Below are 23926 nucleotides of genomic sequence, written 5' to 3'. Positions count from 1 at the left end.
ATTATTATTATTATTCAGATGATAAACCCTAGTCATATGGAACAAGCCCACAGAAGCCAGTGACTTGAAACCCACGCTTCCAAAGAATATGGCGCTCATCTGAAAGAAATACCACAGTAAGAAACGCAGAAAGAAATCAATAAAAACAAAGTGTGTCGAAATATCGCTGTTCTCGAAAAACTGTACTCTAAGATACAACGCACGAAACACAAAAATCATCCGTAAAATAATCATTCACATAATCTCTTCACGACAGCAAGCCGTAAATTATCCTGACAACTCGCGAAAGCACAAGCGAATTGGTCATTAGTTACGTCCGGCGGGCGCTTAAAGTAGAGCTGTCCAGACAACGAAGTCGCCTCAGTAGCCCTGCAGTTATGCAAGCATGGCGGAAAGGGACGTCGCTAAGCAAACCTGCAGCAGCTGTTGTTGTTGTTTTTGTTTTTGTTTTGTTGTTGCCGGTGTAGCTGCCCTTATGCCTAAACCGGATCTTGCTCCTGGAGCAGCTCGTAACAACAGACCTGCGAAAAAGGCTTCTTTTGTACGTGGTGTCACAAAATAGGACTAATTAAAATGTATAGATCATAGGTTAAACTGGCAATATATAAAGCACTACAGTCCCTAGCTTTTAATCAATTTTAGAGGGAGAGAGAGAGAGAGGAGGGGGGAGCATGCTAACGAGGTAAGCATTCATAGATGTACGCGGTGAAGGAACTAACCTTTTAATAATGCAATCAATAAACCGGGGCCCTACCAGGATAAGATCATGGGGAGGGGGCCGGGTGTTATAGCCTATCGAAAGAATCGAGTTAAAATGAGAACGGCAGAAGCAAAATGGTAATGGAAATAATCATAAAATAATATTATTAGCCAAAAAAATTTGGGTTGATTAAAAAATAAGCTAAGCTTCTATAACTCAATTGATTTATTCTGCGTAATAAATAAAGACATCGGGAAGGCTGGACGATTGCGCATAAAAATAGGATATTTTATCATCCAAGTTTATTTTTGGGTTCCCGGCTGTGGGCTCCATTCGGTCTATCAACAGGGCCCGTTTCATTTGTTCATTTGTCAGTTATAGTTTACAATTATCAAAGTTAGGGAGACACCATAAAGGTAATAAAACACTAAGATGAATACAAAATAAGAGGATCATAGTGGAAGTGTAGAAAATGAACAATTCTCTGTATCATCTTTATACTGTGGTCGGTTCAGTGATTCATACACTTTTTCAAAAGACATTTTTCTCTTATTGTTTTTAAGGTATCATTTTATACCTTACTGGTAACATACTAAATGAGAAATCTATTTTAATTCCTTTGATGGTGAACTGAATTTTCCAAAAAGTTAAGTATACCTTAGCTTTACCAGACCACTAAGCTGATTATCAGCTCTCCTAGGGCTGGCCCGGAGGATTAGACTTATTTTACGTGGCTAAGAAGAATTTTCCAAGAAAGATAGAGTGACAAGAGGAGAAAATACTTGCCAGTTGCCTCCGGTTGACCCCTTCTCAAAGTCTCATACTCTACTTTTCCAATTTATCGAGATTATGCTTATAGATTAATAAATAAATATAGAAATAAATAAATAACGATGGAAAAGCGTAGCCTTCAGTGAGGGAACTCAATTCCTAAGCCATGGTTAGACGCAGCCATAAACAGTAGATTGATGTGTAATGGTTTACTCATTTTATATTAATTATGGAAGCATTCAACTTATGTTCATTTGTCTTCTGAAGTACTTTATCATTATTTAATCAAATCCTTGGAAAAATATCGAAAACATCTTTAAAATGAAAGAATTAACATAACGGATGAGACTATGGACTGCCATTGTCTGTGGAAATGTGAGAAAATCTATTTTCCATTACGTTGTCCTGCCCAGAATCCAGATGATAAAGGTTTTCAAGTAAGCTTATCAGTCTACTGGCGTTTTATCTTATCGCTGTCTTGCTGAATCCTCCATTTTGGAGTTCGCTTCTGAGCCGTATTTGGACTGGAAGTGGCAGATACAAATGATCTCGCGCCAGACGAGCGGAGAGGGAATAACGGCAACAAGAATTATTGCATCATCAGCATACCGTAATCTAGTCTTCAAGGACAACAACTTTCTCACACCGGTTTCATTCATGAGCATTCTTTGCCAGGTCAGTAACTCCTTGTCCAAGGTCATCCGTCCGATAACCTTATGGAAATTCATTTTCCCCTGAACACCTCACAAATCCGTTCAGGTGTCTAGTTATTCCTATATCTTAGTCGTTAGCTTTCTCTGTTTTTATCTTCATCGACAGAGGGTCTCTCACAGTACTTATTTTGAATAATTCAGGAATTATTTCATCGCCAAAAAATCAAGTTTTTCTTAATTGTCTGCTGCGGTTATCTGTGATTTTGTATAGTCCAAAATTCTAAATTAATTCCCGCTGCGAACTCGCCCGTCATTTTCTGAGTGCTCGGCCTAGCTATGAGTAACACTTCAATTGTAAAACGACCACACACTCTCTCTCTCTCTCTCTCTCTCTCTCTCTCTCTCTCTCTCTCTCTCTCTCTCTCTCATTTATCTTATATAAATTCTTATATATATATATATATATATATATATATATATATATATATATATATAGCCAATTTTGCCATGCCGTGTTTGACATATGTAAAAGAACAGAGACGTACAAGAAGAAATACAAACGTTCAAGCTTAGCTTTATCCTTAGATAAGCGCACGATAGCCACTCATTTACTTGCTTACGTCGTCACAACTTTTATTGCAGAGAGAAGAAAATTGAGCACACACACTTACCGACAACGAAAACTTAAGAATTCTACAACATTAAAGCGTGTTTTTTTTAATATGCTGTTATGAGTAACTGACATTACGCTACCAATGAGACTGATAAATCTTTTTGTCGTTTTAACTGGAAGTAGGCTTAACGAAATGTCTTCCTTTATCTGCAGAAGTGAAGGAACACTATCGAGCGGATTTTGGGAGCATTATCTAGTTTATCTATAAGTGACTTACAGAAAAACAACATGACTGGCTGACTGACTGACTGACAGACAGACATGCTGAATGACTGACTCATAGACAGACAGGCTAACTGACTGACTGACTAACAGACAAACAGGCAAAGTGACTGACTCACAGAAAGGCTGACTGACTGACTTATTCAAAGACAGACATGCTGAATGACTGACTCACAGACATGCTGAATGACTGACGCACAGACAGACAGGCTGACTGACCGACTGATTCACAGATAGACATGCTGAATGACTGACTCACAGATAGACATGCTGAATGACTGACTCACAGACGGACATGCTGAATGACTGACTCACAGACAGACAGGCTGAGTGACTGACTTACATACAGACAGGCTGACTGACTAACAGACAAGTAGACAGACAGACAAACAGGCTGACTGGCTAACAGACAGACAGGCTGATTGACTAACTCACAGACAGACAGGCTGATTGACTAACTCACAGACAGACAGGCTGACTGACTAACAAACAGACAGGCTGACTGACTGACTCACAAACAGACAGGCTGATTGACTAACTGACAGACAGACTGGCTGAGTGACTGACTTACAGACAGACAGGCTGACTGACTAACAGACAAGTAGACAGACAGACAAACAGGCTGAGTAACTGACTAACAGACAGACAGGCTGACTGACTGACTCACAGGCAGACAGGCTGATTGACTGACTCACAGAGAGACAGGCTGAGTGACTGACTTACAGACAGACAGGCTGACTGACTGACTAACAGACAGACTGGCTGACTCACAGACAGACAGGCTGAGTGACTGACTAACAGACAGACAGGCTGACTGGCTGACTCACAGACAGACAGGCTGAGTGACTGACTAACAGACAGACTGACTGACTGACTGACTGACTAACAGACAAGTAGACAGACAGACAAACAGGCTGAGTGACTGACTCACTGACAGACAGGCTGACTGACTGACTGACTAACAGGCAAGTAGACAGACAGACAGACAAACAGGCTGAGTGACTGACTAACAGACAGACAGGCTGACTGACTGACTGACTGACTTACAGACAGACAAGCTGACTGACTTACTAACAGACTGACAGGCTGACCGACTGACTCACAGACAGACAGGCTGACTGATTAACAGACAGACTGACTCACAGACAGACTGACTGACTAACAGGCCGATAGACTGGCTCACAGACAGGCAGGCTGACTGACTGACTCACAGACAGACAGGCTGAATGACTGACTCACAGACAGGCTGACTGACTAGCAGACAGACAGACTGACTGACAAACAGACTTACTGATCAGGACAACAGAGAATGAATAACTTCCCAGAGACACAGACAACACATGTATTTAGGGCAATGGAACAAGTGTTCTTTAACTACTTCCAAACGCAGCCTTACGTAATATGATCTTAACAGGGCCTACAGTTATCGTTCGTTATTCTGGAGAATCTATGAAAAAAACAAGGTCTGTTACAAACGAAACTAGAATTTCACGAAGTACCGTTCGCTTGTGCTTGGCTTATCTTTCAGCTAATCGAAGGTGTTCTTATCGAAGGTAAATAAGAAGAAAAGTAACTCTACAAATAAATTTTGAAAGGGGTTAGGCAAATTTAGACAGAAAAACTCTTAATACGCGAGAATGTAGAATGGACTGGAATGGCCTATAGAGAAGAATTGTCAAAATTGGGAAACTTGTATGAGTCTTAATAGTCTGTATTGCTGACGTGAGATCTTGAAACTACTTGAGGCTGAATATTACAGATAAAAATCCTCTATGCATATATATATATATCTGTATTGCTGACGTGAGATCTTGAAACTACTTGAGGCTGAATATTACAGATAAAAATCCTCTATATATATATATATATATATATATATATATATATATATATATATCACCAAACACCCTTCTCTCTTACAGGGATAGCAGCACAAATGTTACCCTCCTGGTTTTCTGTACTTATAGGATGAGGCTGCTAGCCCCAGCCCTGCCCCATGGATGTTCAAGGGGCTTTAAGGAATTTCAGCTACCTCTCTCTCTCTCTCTCTCTCTCTCTCTCTCTCTCTCTCTCTCTCTCTCTCTGACTCCTTTTACGATAACCCTTGCGGTTATCTGTTGGCAGGTGTTCATTATGTTAATGATTACACACGTTATTGATTTTTGCTTATCCTTTCACCACTATTCCGCTTAAGGCCACCAATACATGTGTTGAATTGGGAGTGACCTATTTAACCAGTTCTAATTTAGCTCATTGAAAACTGATCTTTTACCATTCAACGTCAATGTGCTTCTTTTTCCCCTCTAAGGGACAGTCTCTAGATTATACGTCTTTTGTATCGTGAAATTTCGTGCGTGTGGAATATATCACGCATGCGCTTTGATACTTTTGTACGGCCTTTTCCCGCCGTATTTTCTTACACTAAGCTTGGATGTAACTTTGTCATTTTAGCCTAATCTCTCTCTCTCTCTCTCTCTCTCTCTCTCTCTCTCTCTCTCTCTCTCTCTCTCTCTCTCTCTATATATATATATATATATATATATATATATATATATATATATATATATATATATATATATATATATATATATACTACCAAAATCCATAAAGGCTCATCTCAACTTTTTAAGAGGTACAGAGATTCGTTCATCAGTCTATGCTGATTAGATTAGATTAGATTAGGCAGGTGAGAGATAAGAGAAGCACATCGTACGTGTACTACCTTTGAATCTGTGATTTTTTCTTTATGTCTAACTCTGTTAGAAATCAGTGAATAAAAAGTAATGATTTTCATTAGTATTTATAAGATGTCGTCAACCAAGAATTCTTTTCGTTGCACATATACACGTTTTTGTAGAAAAAAATATTTAATGACTCGAGAAATTTAAAAAAGTATCACTTTGTTTATTCTGATATACACTTAAAATGAACTCATCTGACAATTGCCAACAACTGTCCATGTTGTTAGATTTAATAGAGATAATAATAAATAAATATGTTTATTAACCACACACGTGGTAGCATAATAATAAGGACATTGTTTAAGCCTTGAGCCTACATGATAAAAAAAACACATTTTTAGGTTGAGATAATTGAACAAATATGTTAGTAACTTGGTGGTCTCACGCAATTACAAAAGAATACATTGTATACAGCAGTATACGCTCTAAACTTTCCTGTAAAGTAAAATAAATAAAGGTGAAAGGAATCATAGGCATGATTTATTATATGGTATATCTGTTAACCTCATCCCGTGTCTATGTGCCAGCGTGGACCCTTGTCCAAAGGCATAACGTGTTTAAAGGGATAACTGGTCTCCTGCAGACCCGTTGACTATCCCATCAACACAGAAGCTTACCAGCTTATCTGTGATTACAGCAATCTATTGCGTGCCAAGCAATGCAGTCTTCATTGCAACATCTATAGAAATAATGTTTCTGTTACAACTGTGATTTTAGATGTCTGTACAGCAGATTGCGTAGACAAATCTTCAGTCAGTTTCTTAACCCTAAGTAAAATTTAAGTTGATTACAGCAATCTATTGCGTGCTAAGTAATGCAGTCTTCATTGCAACATGTATGAAATGATGTTTCTATGACAACTGGGATTCTAGATATTTGTCTCAACAGGTTGCGTAGACAAATCCTCAGTCAGTCTGCTAACTCTATATTAATTTCATCCTTACAGGGCTTAATTTTTCGAGAAGAACAATGCAGTAACTTAACAGATTGTCGAGAAACACTATTAATTTTTACCAAAGAGCGCTCAAAACAACAATAACAAAAGTGTCCCAGAAATCCAAATACCGGAGGAGTAGCAATCACCTGATTTTTGGAAGGTGATATTTCATTTACGCCGTGTAACATGCGTTTTATAATGAATGTTAAAATTTAGTGTTATTTTTGTCTGCTCGTATTTTATCACATAAACGGAAGCGGATTAACACAGGAGGGAAATTAAGAGTAAGTATTTTTGAGTGTACCCAATAACACTGTTATGCAACGGTGAACTGAAAGCATAATGACGTTTACTGATGATATTAAAAACTAGTTTTAATATTGTAGATTTATTTCGTGCCAATTATATGGCCTTGTGATTTTACTAAGCTAGAGTATCTTTAATGCAGATGGGCCCATTGTTTGGTGCGTACCACACGGTTGTTTTCCTCGATCCATAGGCCTAGGCCTTTTTCTTAGTTGAAGGAAAGATTTAAAAAATGAAAAAAAAAATATTATAGTATGTTTATGTCATGCATAATATATGAACTAGGCCATGTAATTTTTAAATTGCTAGGCCAAACATCCTTTTATTGCAGATGGGCCTAAATAGGTAGGCATATTTTTAGAGCACGTCAGACACTTGTTCCCCCTAGTCTACCCCTTAGGCCTATAACAGTTGTACTGGGCACCCAGGCAAACCAGTTTTTATTCATGTTAGAAAAACAAAACCCTTGAAAACCATCATCAAGAATGATAACAAATGTTTAGGCCTACCCTAGAGCCTAAATCATAAGATGAGTTGTTAAAATAGGCCTAGGCTTAACCTAGTCAGTAATAGGTCACAGTATGAAGTAGACTTTAAAACTTAACATTATGGCAAGGGCAATTACCTCTGTAATTCTAACCTAACCAACTGAGCTTATAGTTCGTTTACCTTTCTAAGATCGCTAGGGTGGGGCGAGTAGGGAATTCTTCTGAGTCAAACTTCTCATTGTTATGATTAAATATTTTGCCTTGTTATACATTTAAAGGTAACGGCAAAAACATATTTGATTTCACATATTTTCCGTACAAACCTCCTTTATTTTCATAAAAACATAGAGATGTGGCATAATTTTTCGCCACTGCTGCCAATCCTCAATTTCGCTGACATGTGGTCAGCGAGGACATTTAAAAGGCCAGCTCGATCAAGAACAACAATGGTGGTCACCTCAAGCAGCCAGTGTCAATGTACAGTATGGATAGCCCGAGCGATAGCCAAAGACGATCAGATCTCCCCACCGCCACCATCTTCACTCTCAGAAACAAGAAGGTGGCTGTGTAATTAATGGTAAATTATTTTTCTCTCGTAAGTGATGAATAGTTTATTTAACCTGCAAAAATTTAATCACGTAACCAATAAATACTATACTGTAACTGCTAAAATAGAATATGGATAATAATGAGATGTCATGAAAAGCTATTCCAGCTGAACCACCTTGCCAATTTTAACTGTTAATGCATTAAACACAATATGATATCATTATAAGAACTATGATTATTATTTCGTTAAGCACAAAGAAAGAATATTCATTAAGAGTAACCAAAATTTACTCAACGCTGTTTCTTTAGAAAACGATGTACAGTAAATGACAGATGTCAGGTCAAGACATAAACAAGGGTGAGATTAAGGTAAATGAACTATAGGCCTATAGGTCTAGAACACTATAAACTAGCCAATAGAGCGATATAGAGGGATGCTTTGTAACCTAACTGAATATAGAACACTGGGTCCTACCTGGCCAAGGGGTCCTGGACCCCTCCTTAACCAACTTTTATAGTTTTTGGTTAGCATAGGCGTATTTCATACTGGTCTTGTGCTTGCTTGTATGTTAGCCTGTGTAACAACAAATAAAAGAGGTTTCTGGATTTGAATTTCAATAATATTAACAAACTGATCAAAGGCTTTGTCATTCTGTTTGTGACATACCCTAAGACAGTGGTATTTTTTCTTATGAAGGGGATGTGTCAGGTGTAAAAGCTCTTGCAATAAGTATACCTATTAGCTAATTAATAGAGTAAATTACAAATGTTTAACATTTTTTCAAATGTTGAATGATTTTTAAGATTTCTTTTGTTTCCAGTCTAATCATTGATTGAAACTTTTTAATATATATTTCCTTTTATATAAAATTTAGATTACACGTGTTTAACATATTGTGTTTCCACGTAGGAGTTTGATTACAACATTATAAGAATTCCTTTTTGTTTGTATTTAACAATTTGGAACCCTATTTGATATCATTACTTTCTCATGATCTTAAATGGAAAAATAAAGTGCGCAGTAGTATGTATGTCCGAGTATATTGCTATATACAGGAAGCTTTCGCCAACTTGGCTGAAGAAGCCGACTGATCAAGTTGGCGAAAGCTTCCTGTATATAGTAACGTACTCGTACATACGTACCACTGCAGACTATTTTTTCAACATGGAATACACTGTGTAACTGATGTAATAAAGTCAGGCAAGGAGATCATAGATTAATATAAGTTTTCAAAAGTAATCTCCTCTTATTCCACAGGTGAATATTAGAAACTAATAAATCCCAGACTCTTTAAAAATGCAGTACGGCATAAGAACCCCTTTTATTTTATGCAGTATTCAGCAACATGGCATCCGCTGTGTAACTGATATAATAACATCTGGCAAGGAATCCATAGATTGATAGTTTTTAAAAATAACCTTCTGTTATTCCACAGGTGAATATTAGAAGCTAAGAAATCCCAGAACCTTTAAAAATGCTGTACTGCCCACCTAATGTGACCTTTGACCACATCTGGGTAAACCATGGCATTTCCCATTGTTTCCTGGATACTGTCACATCCGCAGTGTATGCACTCTTCATTCTGCTGTTTGGCACAGGGCAGTGGGTTATGTATCGGAAATATGCCACTGTCACTGACCAGTATTTACGACCCAAGTCAGTGCTGTTTGGGCTTCAGGTCTTTTTAACAGTATTGATGCTTTTTATAGCTATTGCAAGGCTTACACTTCAAGCAACAGTCATAGGTAAGTGCAAGTACAGTACAGTAGTACTGCATTATTTCCTGTAGAATTTTTTATCTGCCTTGCCATAAAGCTTAGTTTAAGGAGCTTAATTGTAATACAATCTACTTGTGAACACTTCATCCTATCACATTATGAACTCACCATCAACTCCTGTTTCACTATGTTTTATCATATTTCATTATATCTTCACATTCTTAAACCTAATCCATTCTTCATCCACCTTATATCTTCACATTCTTAAACCTAATTCATTCTTCATCCACCTTTTCCCATCACTCCCTAAAGATATGTAACATCTCAACTAAGTGAACTTCTGTACTTATCAGACACATTATTATGAATATTTTAGGCTGTTCATTTTAGGTGTGTTACATTTTTGATAAATCTCCTAAATTGAATGTGAAGTGTAAAGTATGGGTAGTTTAGGTTAGGAACGTGTGATTCTGCACATGGACTTTTAACTTAAATACTATAAATTAGTCTGGATATCCTAAATTAATCATTAACCTGCTTGACTAAATGAGTAGATTGCTGATTCTAGTCATAGAAAAATTACATTGCAGTACAGTAAAGTTTAATTACAGGTGTACTTCATAAACTGAAATTATTTTTACTACCTCAGAAAGTGTGTACAGTATCATCAAGTTTTGTTGCCATTAAAAATTTGAGAATTTCAGCTTTATGGTTTATGGGAAAATTACTACATAACTTTCTGCACCTTGAACCAGGAGTATACAGTACACTGTACTGAAGTGTGCTTTATTGACAATCAGTTGAAGATATTTTTATTATGAAAAGCAATTTTTATCTCCTATGTCCAACAGTTTCTCAATATGGTTTCTCTTTCAGGTGATCATGTGATATACGGGTACATGATTGTATACTTCTGTTGCAATGTCATCTGCTGGCCTCTATCACTACGCATTGTGTTCTTGGAGAGGAACTACCTTCTGCCAACAGTCCCTACTAGAGGTCATGGAGTGGTCCTCCTTGTGTTTTGGACTCTTGTTTTCGTGTCGGAAAATCTTGCGTTTCTTAACCTACGAAATGAAGACTGGTGGTTTGACTTGACTACGTAAGTACAACTAAAGCTTCTGTTAAGAAGTTTGATTTCACTCCAAAATAATTAGTGTGGAAAGTGTTATTGCAGATGGTTACTTGCTGCTGATCAGGTGGCAAACTAAGTTGCATCATTTCCTTTTGAACAGCCACTCTGCCCAGGTTTTGTATTATTCCAAAAAGTAGAAACTGTGTAGTTGGAGATATTATACAGTGAAAGTAGCTGTGGTTAAGTGACAGATTTCCTGTTATATTTCTTAATACAAATTTATATTTTGAGTCTGTTTTTGCTTAGTGGAGTATTTAAAATTGTTTAATTGACTGTTTTAGTCAAAGATATATTGAATTCCTTTCTTGATTGTGTTTTCAGACTTACAGACAAGATGGAATTTGTCTTGTTCTTACTCCGCTATGTAAGTGGATGCTTGCTTTTTATCCTGGGACTCAAATCCCCTGGTATCTCCACTCTGCGTGACTATGTGAACTTTGGGGGAACACTCAATGATCAAGAAGAAAATGTGAGTACAAAATAAAGCTTCTCCTGTTTGAATCTATATTGGTATGCAAAAACAGTATTGTTTTTAGTAGTTATTTAGTTACATGTGTAACCTTGCATGAGTATTTTGCTCATAGTATGGGAATGTTGCATGCTAATTTGCCAATTATTTCATCCTCTCCAAGTAGTTTTAGAAAGTTGCTTGCTTATTGGCTAGCCACCTCATCTTTTTATCATAAATTGATACTAAAAATTAATGACAGTTACTTGCTTTTTACCTAATTCTTTGGCAATGTCAGAGATCTTTTTAATGCTTAATACTCTATGTATTTGAGGATGTTCTTGAATTTTTCATTATCTGGATTTGCTTAATTGAAGTCTAAATCATTTCATGGCATTAGGATTCCATTCAGCCCTTATGGCATTTGAAAGTATGGTTAGATAGTTAACTGAGATTTCCCAAACAAATTATTATTTGGGTGCAATTTGGAAGGTGCTGATGTAAACAAAAACTGTACCCTTTTGTTTACCCCGTGACCAAAGATATTTTTTAATAGAGATAGCTTCAGTAGTAATTTTGAAAGAAGCTGAAAGGTTTTTGTAATCTTGAGTGATTCTCTTGATCAGAAATGAATTTTTTTGATAAAAAAATTAAATGAATCCATTACTTAAATTAGTTCTTTTTGCATTATGAAATCATCCCAGATACCACAGAACTCTGTGCTGTTATATGTCTCATTGTTTATGTGTTCTTATTCCTGAATACATGATTAGTACAGTTGAAATCCACAGGCGTGGAAACCCTCTGTGGTCCATCATCAACTAGATATCAACACTGATATAAAATGTCAAAAAGACTTTATGACCATCACACCACTTATATTCCCCACTAATATTATCTGTCATTGACAGACCTCTTATAGAAACTCAGGCTTGCCCTTGATGGGCATCATTGCTTTGCTTGATTGAGAGCCTTTTTACTGACATTCCTGTTGACAAGACGAATGGAAACATCTTAAACATAGTGCTGTATATCTAAGTAAGATTGCCCTAACTTTGAAAATCTGGAGGAGGCCAAGAAGGATCATCTTAGGTATATGCATCAAGAAGGCCCCCTTGACTACCCATAAGGGCCATATATTCCCAGAAGATGATGCAGTGATGTGATCCCCATGAAGGGGTCTATGTGCTAAGTTGTATGTGGGTCAGTTGAGGAGAGGTGTCTTCAGTGGGGTCCCTGCCATTTGAAGTACTACTGTTACATATGCAGATGACACTTACAAGAGAGCATCAGTAAGGAAGACTTAGAAACACAATGTATAATCTTTGAGACCATGCTCGCCTTCACTTTACCGTGGAGCAGAGTTCTGACAGAAGTGTCTTCCTTTTCTTCTTTGTTTGTTTCTCAGACAGGCTACAAGAAGTTTGTTTATTGAACAAAAAAACAGAGGTTACAATTCCTTGAATGAATGGAAAGCCTGTGAAACCTCCAACAATGAAGACAACAAAAATAGCACATCAGACTCAACTGCCGAAGCTGTGTGAACCAAAATCACCTAAAGATAAAAAGGGCATCAAGAAGATTATTAAATAAAATGTCACTTCCATTGCAGAAGGTAAGGTCAGCTTCATCATACAGAAGTTCTTTGGATTACAGAAATATGCAAACCAGTCAGCTCCTCATAAAGAGTAACTTGGAACCTCCAGAGAGGTCTTTAAAGAAAGTACGTATTATTATTCTATGCCTGGTGGATAGATTCAACACACACACATTGCGATAATAACTACAAAGCTCTTGAAGTGTTTCTCATGCAACATATGGGGAGGAGGCACAATTAATCATTATTCATCAAACCAGAGAAGACCCTAAAGGAAAGAATTGATAAAGGCTGAGAAAATAATAGACATAGCACCAGATCATTGAAGCATGTCACTTCTTGGTACTCTACATATTCCTGAAAAGAAAACAGCGTAAATGCTGTAAATTAAATCAAATATTTTTCTGACACAGAGAAACATAAGGAGCTAGTCTGCATCAAACACAATTGAGAAAGTGAAGGGGAGGGAAGTAGGCTAAATGGCCATACCACAGCCTGAACAAACTGCCATACCTTACATAGTTTGTAACGGAAGAAGCACTGAAGTTGGCCAGCACCAAACTCCAATGAGAGAGAGAGAGAGAGAGAGAGAGAGAGAGAGAGAGAGAGACTAACTGGTGCCAAACACCCATAAAGAGGGAGGGGTGGTTGCAAACAGTTGCCTCCTCACTTAAATGAGGCATCATATCGGCCACACTAGCAGGAACCCCCCCTTAATCTCCTCCATCAATGCAACTGACATCTTAGGATGTGAACTGAGTATTGAGATCATCTGTCATTACAATCAGCCAGTTAGAATTCAGACCTCCTGTTCTGCCACTACTTCAGCCTCGTTCCTCCCATCATGAATATTTGCAAACCTTTACATCTTATTCATTCCTTATTTTACTCTCTGGAGATATGTCAAAACATTTGAATATAAAAAAGCATTAGCAAAGGATCATTCCATGACCCTTGGAATTTTTTATGCCATTTACCTGATAATGAGATATAAAATTAATAGAAAGATTGTAAATTGGATGCTGTTGAACCAAAAATGGTTTTTAATAACTGCTCTTAAAGAGGAATGCCTCTCTATCACAGTATTACTATTATTATGGCCCTAGTTTATTATGCACTATATAGAAAGCATGCATTCTCAAGGAACAAACCAAAATGCTATGAATGAGCATAACAAGCATCAACATGATAGTCTGCCATTATCTGAAAACTGGGAAATGGAACTTCATTTGAAAAGTAGAATTGAATATGCATATATTGAAACTATTTTTGTGTGTACTGTCATGTAACTACAGTAATAGCAAAAGTAGTAAAGTGAATTATATATAAATTTTCCAGTACAGCATTTAATTAATTATGAACTGAAATAAAAGATAAATCAAATTACAAAACTGTTCAAGATAAAATCAAGAAAGAAGGAAGTGAATCGAATGTTTTTGCATTGTTCCTTAACTAAGAAGTGTAATGCCATAGTTTGTATCTGTATCTTAACATTTCCAGATTTTTTTTTTTTATTTGCAGTACTTACTTTTTACTTATTACAATTGGACATGAATTTAAAAATGTTGGTAATATGTCTTTTTCTTTTGGAGTTTACTTTTATAATTTTGAAAATATAAACAAGGGTATTTATCAGTAAAACATTGATTTAAATGTAGTTTGCACATTTTAAGAAAGGTGTACAGGATTTGGATTTACCTAAATAAACATGGGAATGAGAATCTCTCTCACCCAGCTAGATAAGGTGCTAATTTATGGGTAGTACAGTATTGAATAGCTTGCTTTGTGAGTTTTACATTAAAAAAAAAAGAATGGGTAAACTTTTAATTGGTTGCAGGTCAGGGCTTTGGAAGAGCTCTTATACAGTACAGTATACTATTTTGATAAGTACAGTACATACCTGTTTTTTGTCATTTGCTTTAAAGTAACATTAACATAAAAGATAAGATGGACACGCCAAAAAGGAAGTTAAAAGAATTGCAAGTCATAAATTAATTAGTGACAATAAGCAAGCACAATATTTTATTTTTTTTTAGTTTTCCACAAGTTGCTGTCTTTCACTGAAATGAACTCTTTAGCATTGACTTGATGTAGCTTGTCATTTTTTAAAATTAATCTGCTGTAGTTTTTTTTTTTTTTTTTCAATAATAGTGAAATTTTCATAGAATAGATACCTCTTATCCAGTCTACTGTTGCAGACTAGTATTGGTGGGGATGATTAGAGAACACCAGGAAGTCGCTTGCAAGCATCGTCTGTGTTCTGCAACCCCCAATGCCGGGAGCCTGTGCTTTTGGTTGCAATGGGTCCTGCACTTTCTAATTTTTTCTCTTAATTTTTTTTTTTTTACTGTTTGTTTCCAATAACCTTGCATTACCTTTGTACTTTATGTGCACATTTTATTTTTCTTTCTCTCTGCATGCCTAATTAATTGCAGTCTCTAATTGATGTGTTTAGTAGTTAATTATGTTTCCATTATAATATTGCTAAGTGTTGTATCTAAGTACTGTACTGTAGATTAGATATATGACATTGTGTTATGTAGCTAAATGTTAACCCATAGATTCATGTGTTACTCGACATAGATTGTGTCTTGTCTTATCTGATACAGTGTGGAAATGTAGTTCTTAGATACCACCATGTACCGTAACAGTAAGTAAACAGTGTCTCTTTAACACACTCTACTACACTATACAGCATTTCCTGAGGTTTATGGTAGGATTGTGCTCCAAGTAAAACTAGTAAAAGTACAGGTAGTAGTTTCTTGTAACAAGAATAACACAGTACTGTACAGTAGTTATTTTGATCAGAAGTTATAATCTGATTATCCAAGATAAAACTACTGGAATTTCCCTTTTACATATAATGTTGATGTTGAAAATGTATTAAGAGTTCTTAGAGAATCTAAAAGAAGTTAGAATACATTGCAGGTAAAACAATAAAATTAAAACTCCTATTTCTTGAGTTTTTTTAGTTAGCAAAAGTAATAAACTGTTCCCGGTCATTCAGTCTAATAAAAATTACTTTGAAAGAAAGTTCAGATAGTCATAGCATTTAATGCATTATCGTATACACATCCACACATAGCTCTGTCATGTTCTCATTTGTTGTTGTGGAGGTTTTGCTAGAGTATGAAATATAGTTGAGAGTTTTCAAATGATAGATGATTTACAACAGGAAGAATCATGACTAATCACTTTACAAAACGATGTGGAATGTTGAGGCACTGATTAGATATTTTGAATTCCTGAAAAAGACAAATATATGACATGAATATTGTAGGTTTATTGAAAGATTACATTCGAACAATTGCTTACTCAAATAATTGTCGCATTTTCCTTCAAATTTGTGCTTAGGTACATAGTTAATCCTGATACTGTACTGTTTCCTTAAATATCTCTCTCTCTCTCTCTCTCTCTCTCTCTCTCTCTCTCTCTCTCTCTCTCTCTCTCTCTCTCTCTCTCTCTCTCTCTCTCTCTCTCTCTCTCAGTTACTTCCTAAGTATTTCATGACCAAAGTTTTATTTTCCCTTAATGGTAAAATAAATATTTCATTACACTGTTAGAAATTATATCTCGTCATGACATTCATTACATGTGTTTGAGGTAGCCTCAGAGGTATTTCATTTTTGTCGTGCAGACATTATTTTGAGCAGATATGAGTCATTGATTATTTCAGACTCCAGTAGTTATACTTAATTATGAAAATAATGACTACTGATGTAGTCTGGTGCTTTTTAAGTGGGTTTCTTTAAAAGTGAAATTAATATGTTTATTGAATTTTTTTTTTAGTTTTTGTCATGTTGGAAACATAAAATAAATTATTTCCATTTTTTCTTTTTTATGAATTGGGTAAATTTGAATTAGAATATGACTGCATTACATTTGGCATAGTTTTCTTCTTTTCGCTTACAGGCTTGATATGTGTTGGGGTTATTGAATAAAGATTAAATCTCATGTACATAAAAGATATTAGAGGTTATGTTCCACTTTAGTTAATTTCATGTGAAAGAATTACAACAATTTCATTCACCAAAGGGAATCCTCATCACATGAGATATAATTACCTGAGGAACTGCTGTATATTTAGCTGACAAATTTGCCGTTGTAATATTGTGTTCCTTTATTCAGCAAACTGCGCCAACCCCTTGCTGGCCAATACTTTTCTTAACCACTGGCATAGCAAATAAAGGTTATTGTTCCATTGTCTGATATAAGTCTGACTTGACTCTTTTGTTCATTTCAAGACTAGCTAGGTTGTCCTAATCTGTAAAGTGTAGCTATTTGTAAAGTGTTTAGAATAAATATGTTGTATTTTTCATTTTTGTGATTTGCATACCCAATAGTTTTAAGTTTTGTGGTGCTCAACATATGTGGCAGCATTGGCCATTTCATGCAGTCATCATGGCTTTCAGATAATATGAATGCAAAACTCAGCAAGAAATTTTTATGTGCTTAATTGAAAAACTTTGGCGAAAGCTTGCTTGCAATTTCTAGGGGAATTAACCCACAGGACATGTAGTGTGTGTTGGGTCATTAAAGTATAAGTACTATGCATATTAGTGTGAAATGGAATTTAATTTTAAAACAAAACAATGATATAATGATAATGGGTCAAAAATTTTTGGAAAAGTATCCAGTGAAATAATATTCTAGGGCATTAGTCCGGACTACTTTAAAACCTGTGGTTTACAGACCACTTATATGAAATAGCAATTGATTCACATTACATTTGTTATCACCATTCTTTTCTGTAGGCATATTTTTGCAATTAAAAAGTTAGAGTTAGAGTTTATATATGTCAGTATTGAAACATTACTTCATAATTACTTATATAATTTGTTGACATTAAAGTTTTCAGTCATGCTTAATTAAGGTAACAAGTCTGTACAATAGACACGTTTCTCATTTTACTTGCACATAATGCTTGTAAAGCAGGTGTGAATTGGAGGTGAATATTTTACTTACGGATATTTTATGACTGAGACTGCTCTGTGTGATAAGTTTTCTCTGCTACCAGGACGAGCCTTCTGACTTACTATCCATATTCTTAGGTTTGCATGGCCAGAGTGAAAGTTAGGTGACAGTCTTACCCTATTCCAAATCACTTCATCCTTTTCCATAAAAAAAGTCTGTACGTATAGTGATTTGAAATATTGCATGTATGGAAAAGGTTTTCTTTTTATAGTGATGAATATAGTGGCACCTTAACTCAGAGATTGTCAAATTAACAGATTTTGGTACTTAGCGGATGCATCCAAGTCTGGTAAAAATAATAATGAAATCCTGTATTTAATGTAATACTCCACTGAGAACACTACAGTTATTGGATGGTGGAATGAATGAGTCGAAGCAGGCAACCATTTGTATTTAGTGGAAAAATCTTCTGAGTATGGTAGAGTTATTGGATAATAAACTGATGTATGCAACCAATACTTTCTTGCTTGAATCTGTGAGTATGGGTCCTTTGTCTCCAGGGCAAGTGACTTATTGTTCTCCACCATTTGCGCGCTTCATTCGGTCATTTGGCATCTGTTGTCTACCTCATAAAGAACGTGTACAGTCTCAATGCTATCTTTTGTATTTTCATTATTAAGTGTAAAGTTTGTGTGGTCATTTTTTCTTGTGTTGAAAGCTCTAAGTACAGTGCACAGCATACTAGTTACAGTATTTGATGTACTGCTCAATACATTGTTAATTTACTTGATTTGCATGTAAAAGGTATTTTTTTTTTTTTTTTGAAGTGAAAGCATTACACTTTGTTCATCTTGCAGTCACATGGTAAGAAATTCAGAGATATTTGGTTTTATGCATACATATAGTTTTTAATACATTTAGTCAAGAGAATTGTAGCAGATTTTGTTGTTATTATTATTAAACAATAGTACTGTACAGTACAAATTTACATGGAATAATCCAAAAAGGCATTTAACTTATTAAATCACCAAGAACATTGCAGAGAAAAGTTGTGTAATATACAGATGAAAATAAATAGATAAAAACTGATACCGAGAAATCAGCAAAAAAAGTAAGCATACATAAATATTTGCTGAGAAAAAAAAAAAAAAAAGATTTGGAAATAGTGCTTGGCATTTCAGAGCAGTCTTACAACCTCTTAAATCCAATAGCATCACCATCCAAAATACTGTTGGGGAGACTGTCCCAAAGTTTTGCAACTCCAAGGAATAAAAGACATCTGGTACTTGGTACTTATAGTGTGACATGATGGCAAACCAGATTATGGATGGAGATCCTCTAGAAGATGAGTAGCAAGCACTGATTATCAAGATGCTAACAATAAAAGTCATAGTGTACAATCCCAATTGAAAGATGAACAAACAGGTATCGCCCAAGAATGGTTTTGACTATTATTACCTTTGTAAAGAAAAATAAAACAAACATTTTTAACAAGTTTGTGTACAAGATCAAAATCTTGGCAGTCCGGATTATTGTTAAGAAATTGTGATATTGTATTTCTCACCAGTATTTACTGTGTTACAGTGGTGAAAGTGTAGTTGAGAGGTTTAACTTATTTGTGTTAAGTATGGTTCTAAGAGGAAAAAGTTTGAAGAATGGGAAAGAGGATTAGTGTTTCCTCCATGTAAAAATGAAAATGAAGGCAACCAGGTAAGAATTACAAAGGCATAACATTACTTTGTATACCGGGAATGGTGTATAACAGGATTTTAATTTAGAAAATATGACAGATGACAGAAAGATTGCAAAAGAACAGTAAAGATATTTTTTAAAGAAGGAGGGTGACAGAAGGACCTAAAGTGAAAAAGTAGTGTAGATTTAAAGAGGGTGTGGAGGTCAAGTATTATGCTGTAGAAGGTAATTACTGAGAGTGATTAAACCTTTACAAGAAGGAAAAATGCTTCTAGGATAAGTAGATGACTAGTTTGAAGTAAAAATTTGGTCTGAGACAAGGTTTGTGTAAAACCTGGGTAGCCACTTAATATCTTAATGGTTGCTGAGTTGCAAGAAATCAGAAAAAGAATATATGTAGATGCTAGGTAATGGATGAATAAAGTGGGTCACAGATGGCCAGAGGAGACAGTGGAAAGAGCACATTAGAGGAATGTAGAGCAATTATGTTAATGGTTGAGGTGGGAGACTGGAGGCGGTTGATTCTTAAAGGTAAAACTTGGTAAATGTAACTGCGGTAAAGTAGTTGTGTTTGAATTTGACTCTTGCAAACCTAAGATAAAGTCCATTGGCTCCAGTCTAAAATTTCTTTTTTATCTTTGCTTTTGGATACCAGGTTCTTATGTTGGAGAGGCAACCAAAATGTTAAGGAAATCATGAAAAGGAGGATTTATGTGATGTAGTTTTAAAATCATTATAAATCATAGTAATCATAACAGTAGTGATTCTCTCTCTCTCTCTCCCTCTCTCTCTCTCTCTCTCACACAAACACACACAATATATATATATATATATATATATATATATATAAAATGGACATGCACAAAATATATATATACATATATATATATATATATATATATATATATAAAATATATATATATATATATATATATATATATATATATATATATATATATATATATATATATATATATATATATATATATATATATATATATATATATATATGTGTGTGTGTGTGTGTGTGTGTGTGTGTGTGTGTGTGTGTGTGTATGCACACTAAAACACACACACACACACACACACACAACTCAGCATTACATTTTGCAAGCACTTCACAGTCAGGACCAAAACTTCAATTTAACTGTCTGTTCGCTAGGCTGTATATAATTATTTTTTGTTTAGGTTTTGTGTCTGTATTGATTGCCGTTGTTGAAATTGTATTTTTGAACTGTAACACTAAGAGATAATACTTCCACAGTTTTGGGGTAGTTTGGCTTTTGCCCTTGGAGCCAGACTGAACTATTATTTAGTTTTCGTGGACGGTTTATCTAGACATTATGGTTGTCAAAATTCGTTGGTTTCCATGTGTGGTTAAAACTCCCATTAATTAATTTCCACTCGTTTTTTAAATATAAAAATATTGTTTAAAAATTCACGAAGAATTAAACTATCATTCATTTCCAGAAATTATTGATTATATTATTCTCATTTAGTAATTAAAGTAACACCGTAAGTTATGATGTGAACAAAGCATGTAGCCTAATGTTGGGATAGTCCCATAAATAAGTCGAACACTGGTGAATCGCAGTATGTTTTAGGGATCGCCATTGTATTAGCTCCTGGCATAATTTCTTTTTTGTGTGTGTGTGTGTGACAGTGTTTTATGTTCTCTGACTCATAATTTAAAAGGCTGTGAAATGGCCTGTATATACTGTCTAGCAATAATTGCCGGCGCATTCACTAACGTTTGTGAATGTTTCACTTGTATTAGCACCAAGGAGATTAGATACACATTCAGAATGTCCACTGTGGAATCATACTTATTGTTGTCAAGATTATACATTGAAAGTGTGAGTTAGTCTCGAGTGAGACTTGTTATTGTAAAGGAAAGAAGTATCATTATTATATTATATATCAGCAGTATTTGCCATGTGTTTATTAACTGGGTTGAGTCATACATTTATTACAAAACAAAAAGTAGCTAGTCAAAAAGTACGTCAAGTGACATTTGTGTAATCATCTTATGGGCAGTTAGTGTTTCATTTAAGAGTCATTGACTCGAGACTGTTTCTGAGATAACGAAGCAGCATCTCTTGGTAACAGCGTTGCCAGTGAGTACTAAACGGAGTCATTGCCCGCCATGAAATAGGAAGAAAGAAAGAAAGAATATAAAAGGCATAATAATGTCATCGTCGAAAGATTTCAGCCAGTTACATTTGTTTCTATTACTGTACTGATCGTCTGCTCACGCGTCGATTGTCTACATTTTGTTTGTGTCCGTATTATAAAATACAATTTTTGTCAAACGAGATCGTACCCTTGTTGAGTGAAAAAAATCATAAGTTATTCATTGCAACAAAATTTGAAGGGAAACACAAAAGTCTTTGAAGCAGAAATTAAATAACGCATTTCTTTAAAAAAAATATCACACAGAAATGATATCGAAATCAAAGTTTCTTGAGAAAATGAATAAATTGACTGTCTACCCCAAAGCCAAATTCCTTCAAAAGAAGGAGCTTACCCCATACAAAATGGGAATAAAGCAGTGTTAAAAGAAAAAGAAGAAGATTCTCGAGACTCGTAATACAGTGTTGAAGTACTAAGGTTATTGAAAATCGTAGATGCAGTGACTCAACAACCTTGGCCAGTTCCCCGAAGCTTTGAAACATTGCCATATATATATATATATATATATATATATATATATATATATATATATATATATATATATATATATATATATATATATATATATATATATATATATATATATATATATATATATATATATATAACTATTATTCATATATATATATATATATATATATATATATTATAAACTATAATTCATGTATATATATATAGTATATATATATATATATATATATATATATATATATATATATATATATATATATCGATCGCCATTTCAAGTTCAGTTTTATGAGTAGTGATGTTGACCCACTTGACATAATAAACGCTATTCGGTAATTGTCCGATCCTGACAATTAAAGAGAGCAGTTAAAGTTGTGTGCACCGTACTGTGTAGGGACTGTTGTGTAACGAATACTGCATCTCATGTTTCTGGGTAATCTCACACTGGGCATGGCATGTCAACTCATACATGGGTCAGTTACTTTTTCGACGTTGTTGTGTGTTGGTGTACTTTGCGCTGTGTGTTCGTTTGTCTCCCGCGTGTGATCATACAATGCGTTCGTGAAGTGTAGAATGACCTTTCCACTGTGTTTGTGCTGATGGAGGTGTGACGTTTAATAATGATGATCACTTTTACGGGCTTTGTTTTGTAAACATTGAGTTTTTACTTTCAACCTTTTTATGTTTCGTCTTTAAATGAACCCAGAGGAGTTACTTTTAACTTTTTTACATAATGCTATCACGATTTGAGTTTGTTTACTTTAACCTTTCTTTTGGAAAAATTAAAGGCCTTTTTTTGTCTTAGAAATAACTTTGTTGCCATAATTGTAACTGAAATTGCTATATCATATAATTAAAAAATAGTTTGGTATTTATCAGTATGGTTTATCTCAAATACTCCGTACATTTAATATTTAAATATATCACATTTTTTTAGTACGGGTATTGAAAATTTTGCAGTCTTAGGTCGCCATTTTCTTTAAAGAAAAGGAGATTCTTTCGCATCTTAACAGAGAAAGCATGTTATGACACTTGGATAAGTTTTATTTTACTTTTTTTAAATTTAGAAGTGAGAGTCGGTATTAGACACTCTTACTTATGATAAAATGAGCATCGATTCATCTGATGACACTAGAAATACATTCCAAAGAAGTGTAGTTATGGAAATGTATAGATTGATGAAACCGTCCCACTCACACTATCCCAATCCTTTTATTCAGTACACACTACACCAAGCATCTTATCTCTCCTCCTTTGGGTGTTAATCAACACATTTCTTTCTTTTTTGACATTTCATTTTTTTATCTTTATTCCTTCAGCCGTTTAATTGACTAGGACATTTGGCTTCTCATCCAGCCAGTTTCTTCATTAACAGAAATAGTAACTCCTAGTCTCTTGTAGTTGGGGAGGCAGTAGTTACTTGAAAAGTACTACAGATGTTTTATCAGCTGAATGATTGTGCTGAATTATCCTAGGCTTACTTTCGTTGTACTTGATCATGTTATCTTTTTTAAGTGTACCGATATACTTATTTTGTATGTATTGAATTCTCTCATTTTGCATGTGTTGAATTCTCTCATTTCAGCCTTTTTTAAAAAGCAAAAATACACGAAAAGACCGTTTCCAGATTAAAAACTCCACAAGATTCCTTAATTTTGGTTTCAGATCTTGACCTTCAGTTTACTTGTGAAAGTCAAGTAATTTGAAGATACTGACGTTC

At 35.0% G+C, this 23926-nt stretch overlaps 1 protein-coding gene across 3 annotated transcripts in view; it reads left to right on the top strand.

Moving 5' to 3' along the window:
• The first annotated feature begins 2009 nt into the window (after nucleotides 1-2009).
• The window catches only part of Hmt-1 (ABC transporter ATP-binding protein/permease Hmt-1), a 45031-nt gene continuing 23114 nt past the window's right edge, over nucleotides 2010-23926 (top strand). Inside the window, exons 1-4 of one of the 3 annotated variants that reach the window (XM_067124703.1) lie at nucleotides 2010-2146; nucleotides 9477-9786; nucleotides 10636-10861; nucleotides 11216-11363. In XM_067124703.1, coding sequence (XP_066980804.1) covers nucleotides 9516-9786; nucleotides 10636-10861; nucleotides 11216-11363 — 645 coding nt within the window. In that variant the 5' untranslated portion in view covers nucleotides 2010-2146; nucleotides 9477-9515. Of the gene's footprint in view, nucleotides 2147-6618; nucleotides 6982-9476; nucleotides 9787-10635; nucleotides 10862-11215; nucleotides 11364-23926 lie in introns of those variants that run through there. The other 2 variants (XM_067124702.1, XM_067124704.1) reach the window with 2 other exon arrangements.

The sequence above is a fragment of the Macrobrachium rosenbergii genome, chromosome 22, assembly GCF_040412425.1.
Source record: "Macrobrachium rosenbergii isolate ZJJX-2024 chromosome 22, ASM4041242v1, whole genome shotgun sequence".
In the NCBI taxonomy this organism is placed as follows: Eukaryota; Metazoa; Arthropoda; class Malacostraca; order Decapoda; family Palaemonidae; genus Macrobrachium; species Macrobrachium rosenbergii.
The sequence above is the reverse complement of the archived record's forward strand: the minus strand, read 5'-3'. Positions and strand labels throughout refer to the sequence as shown.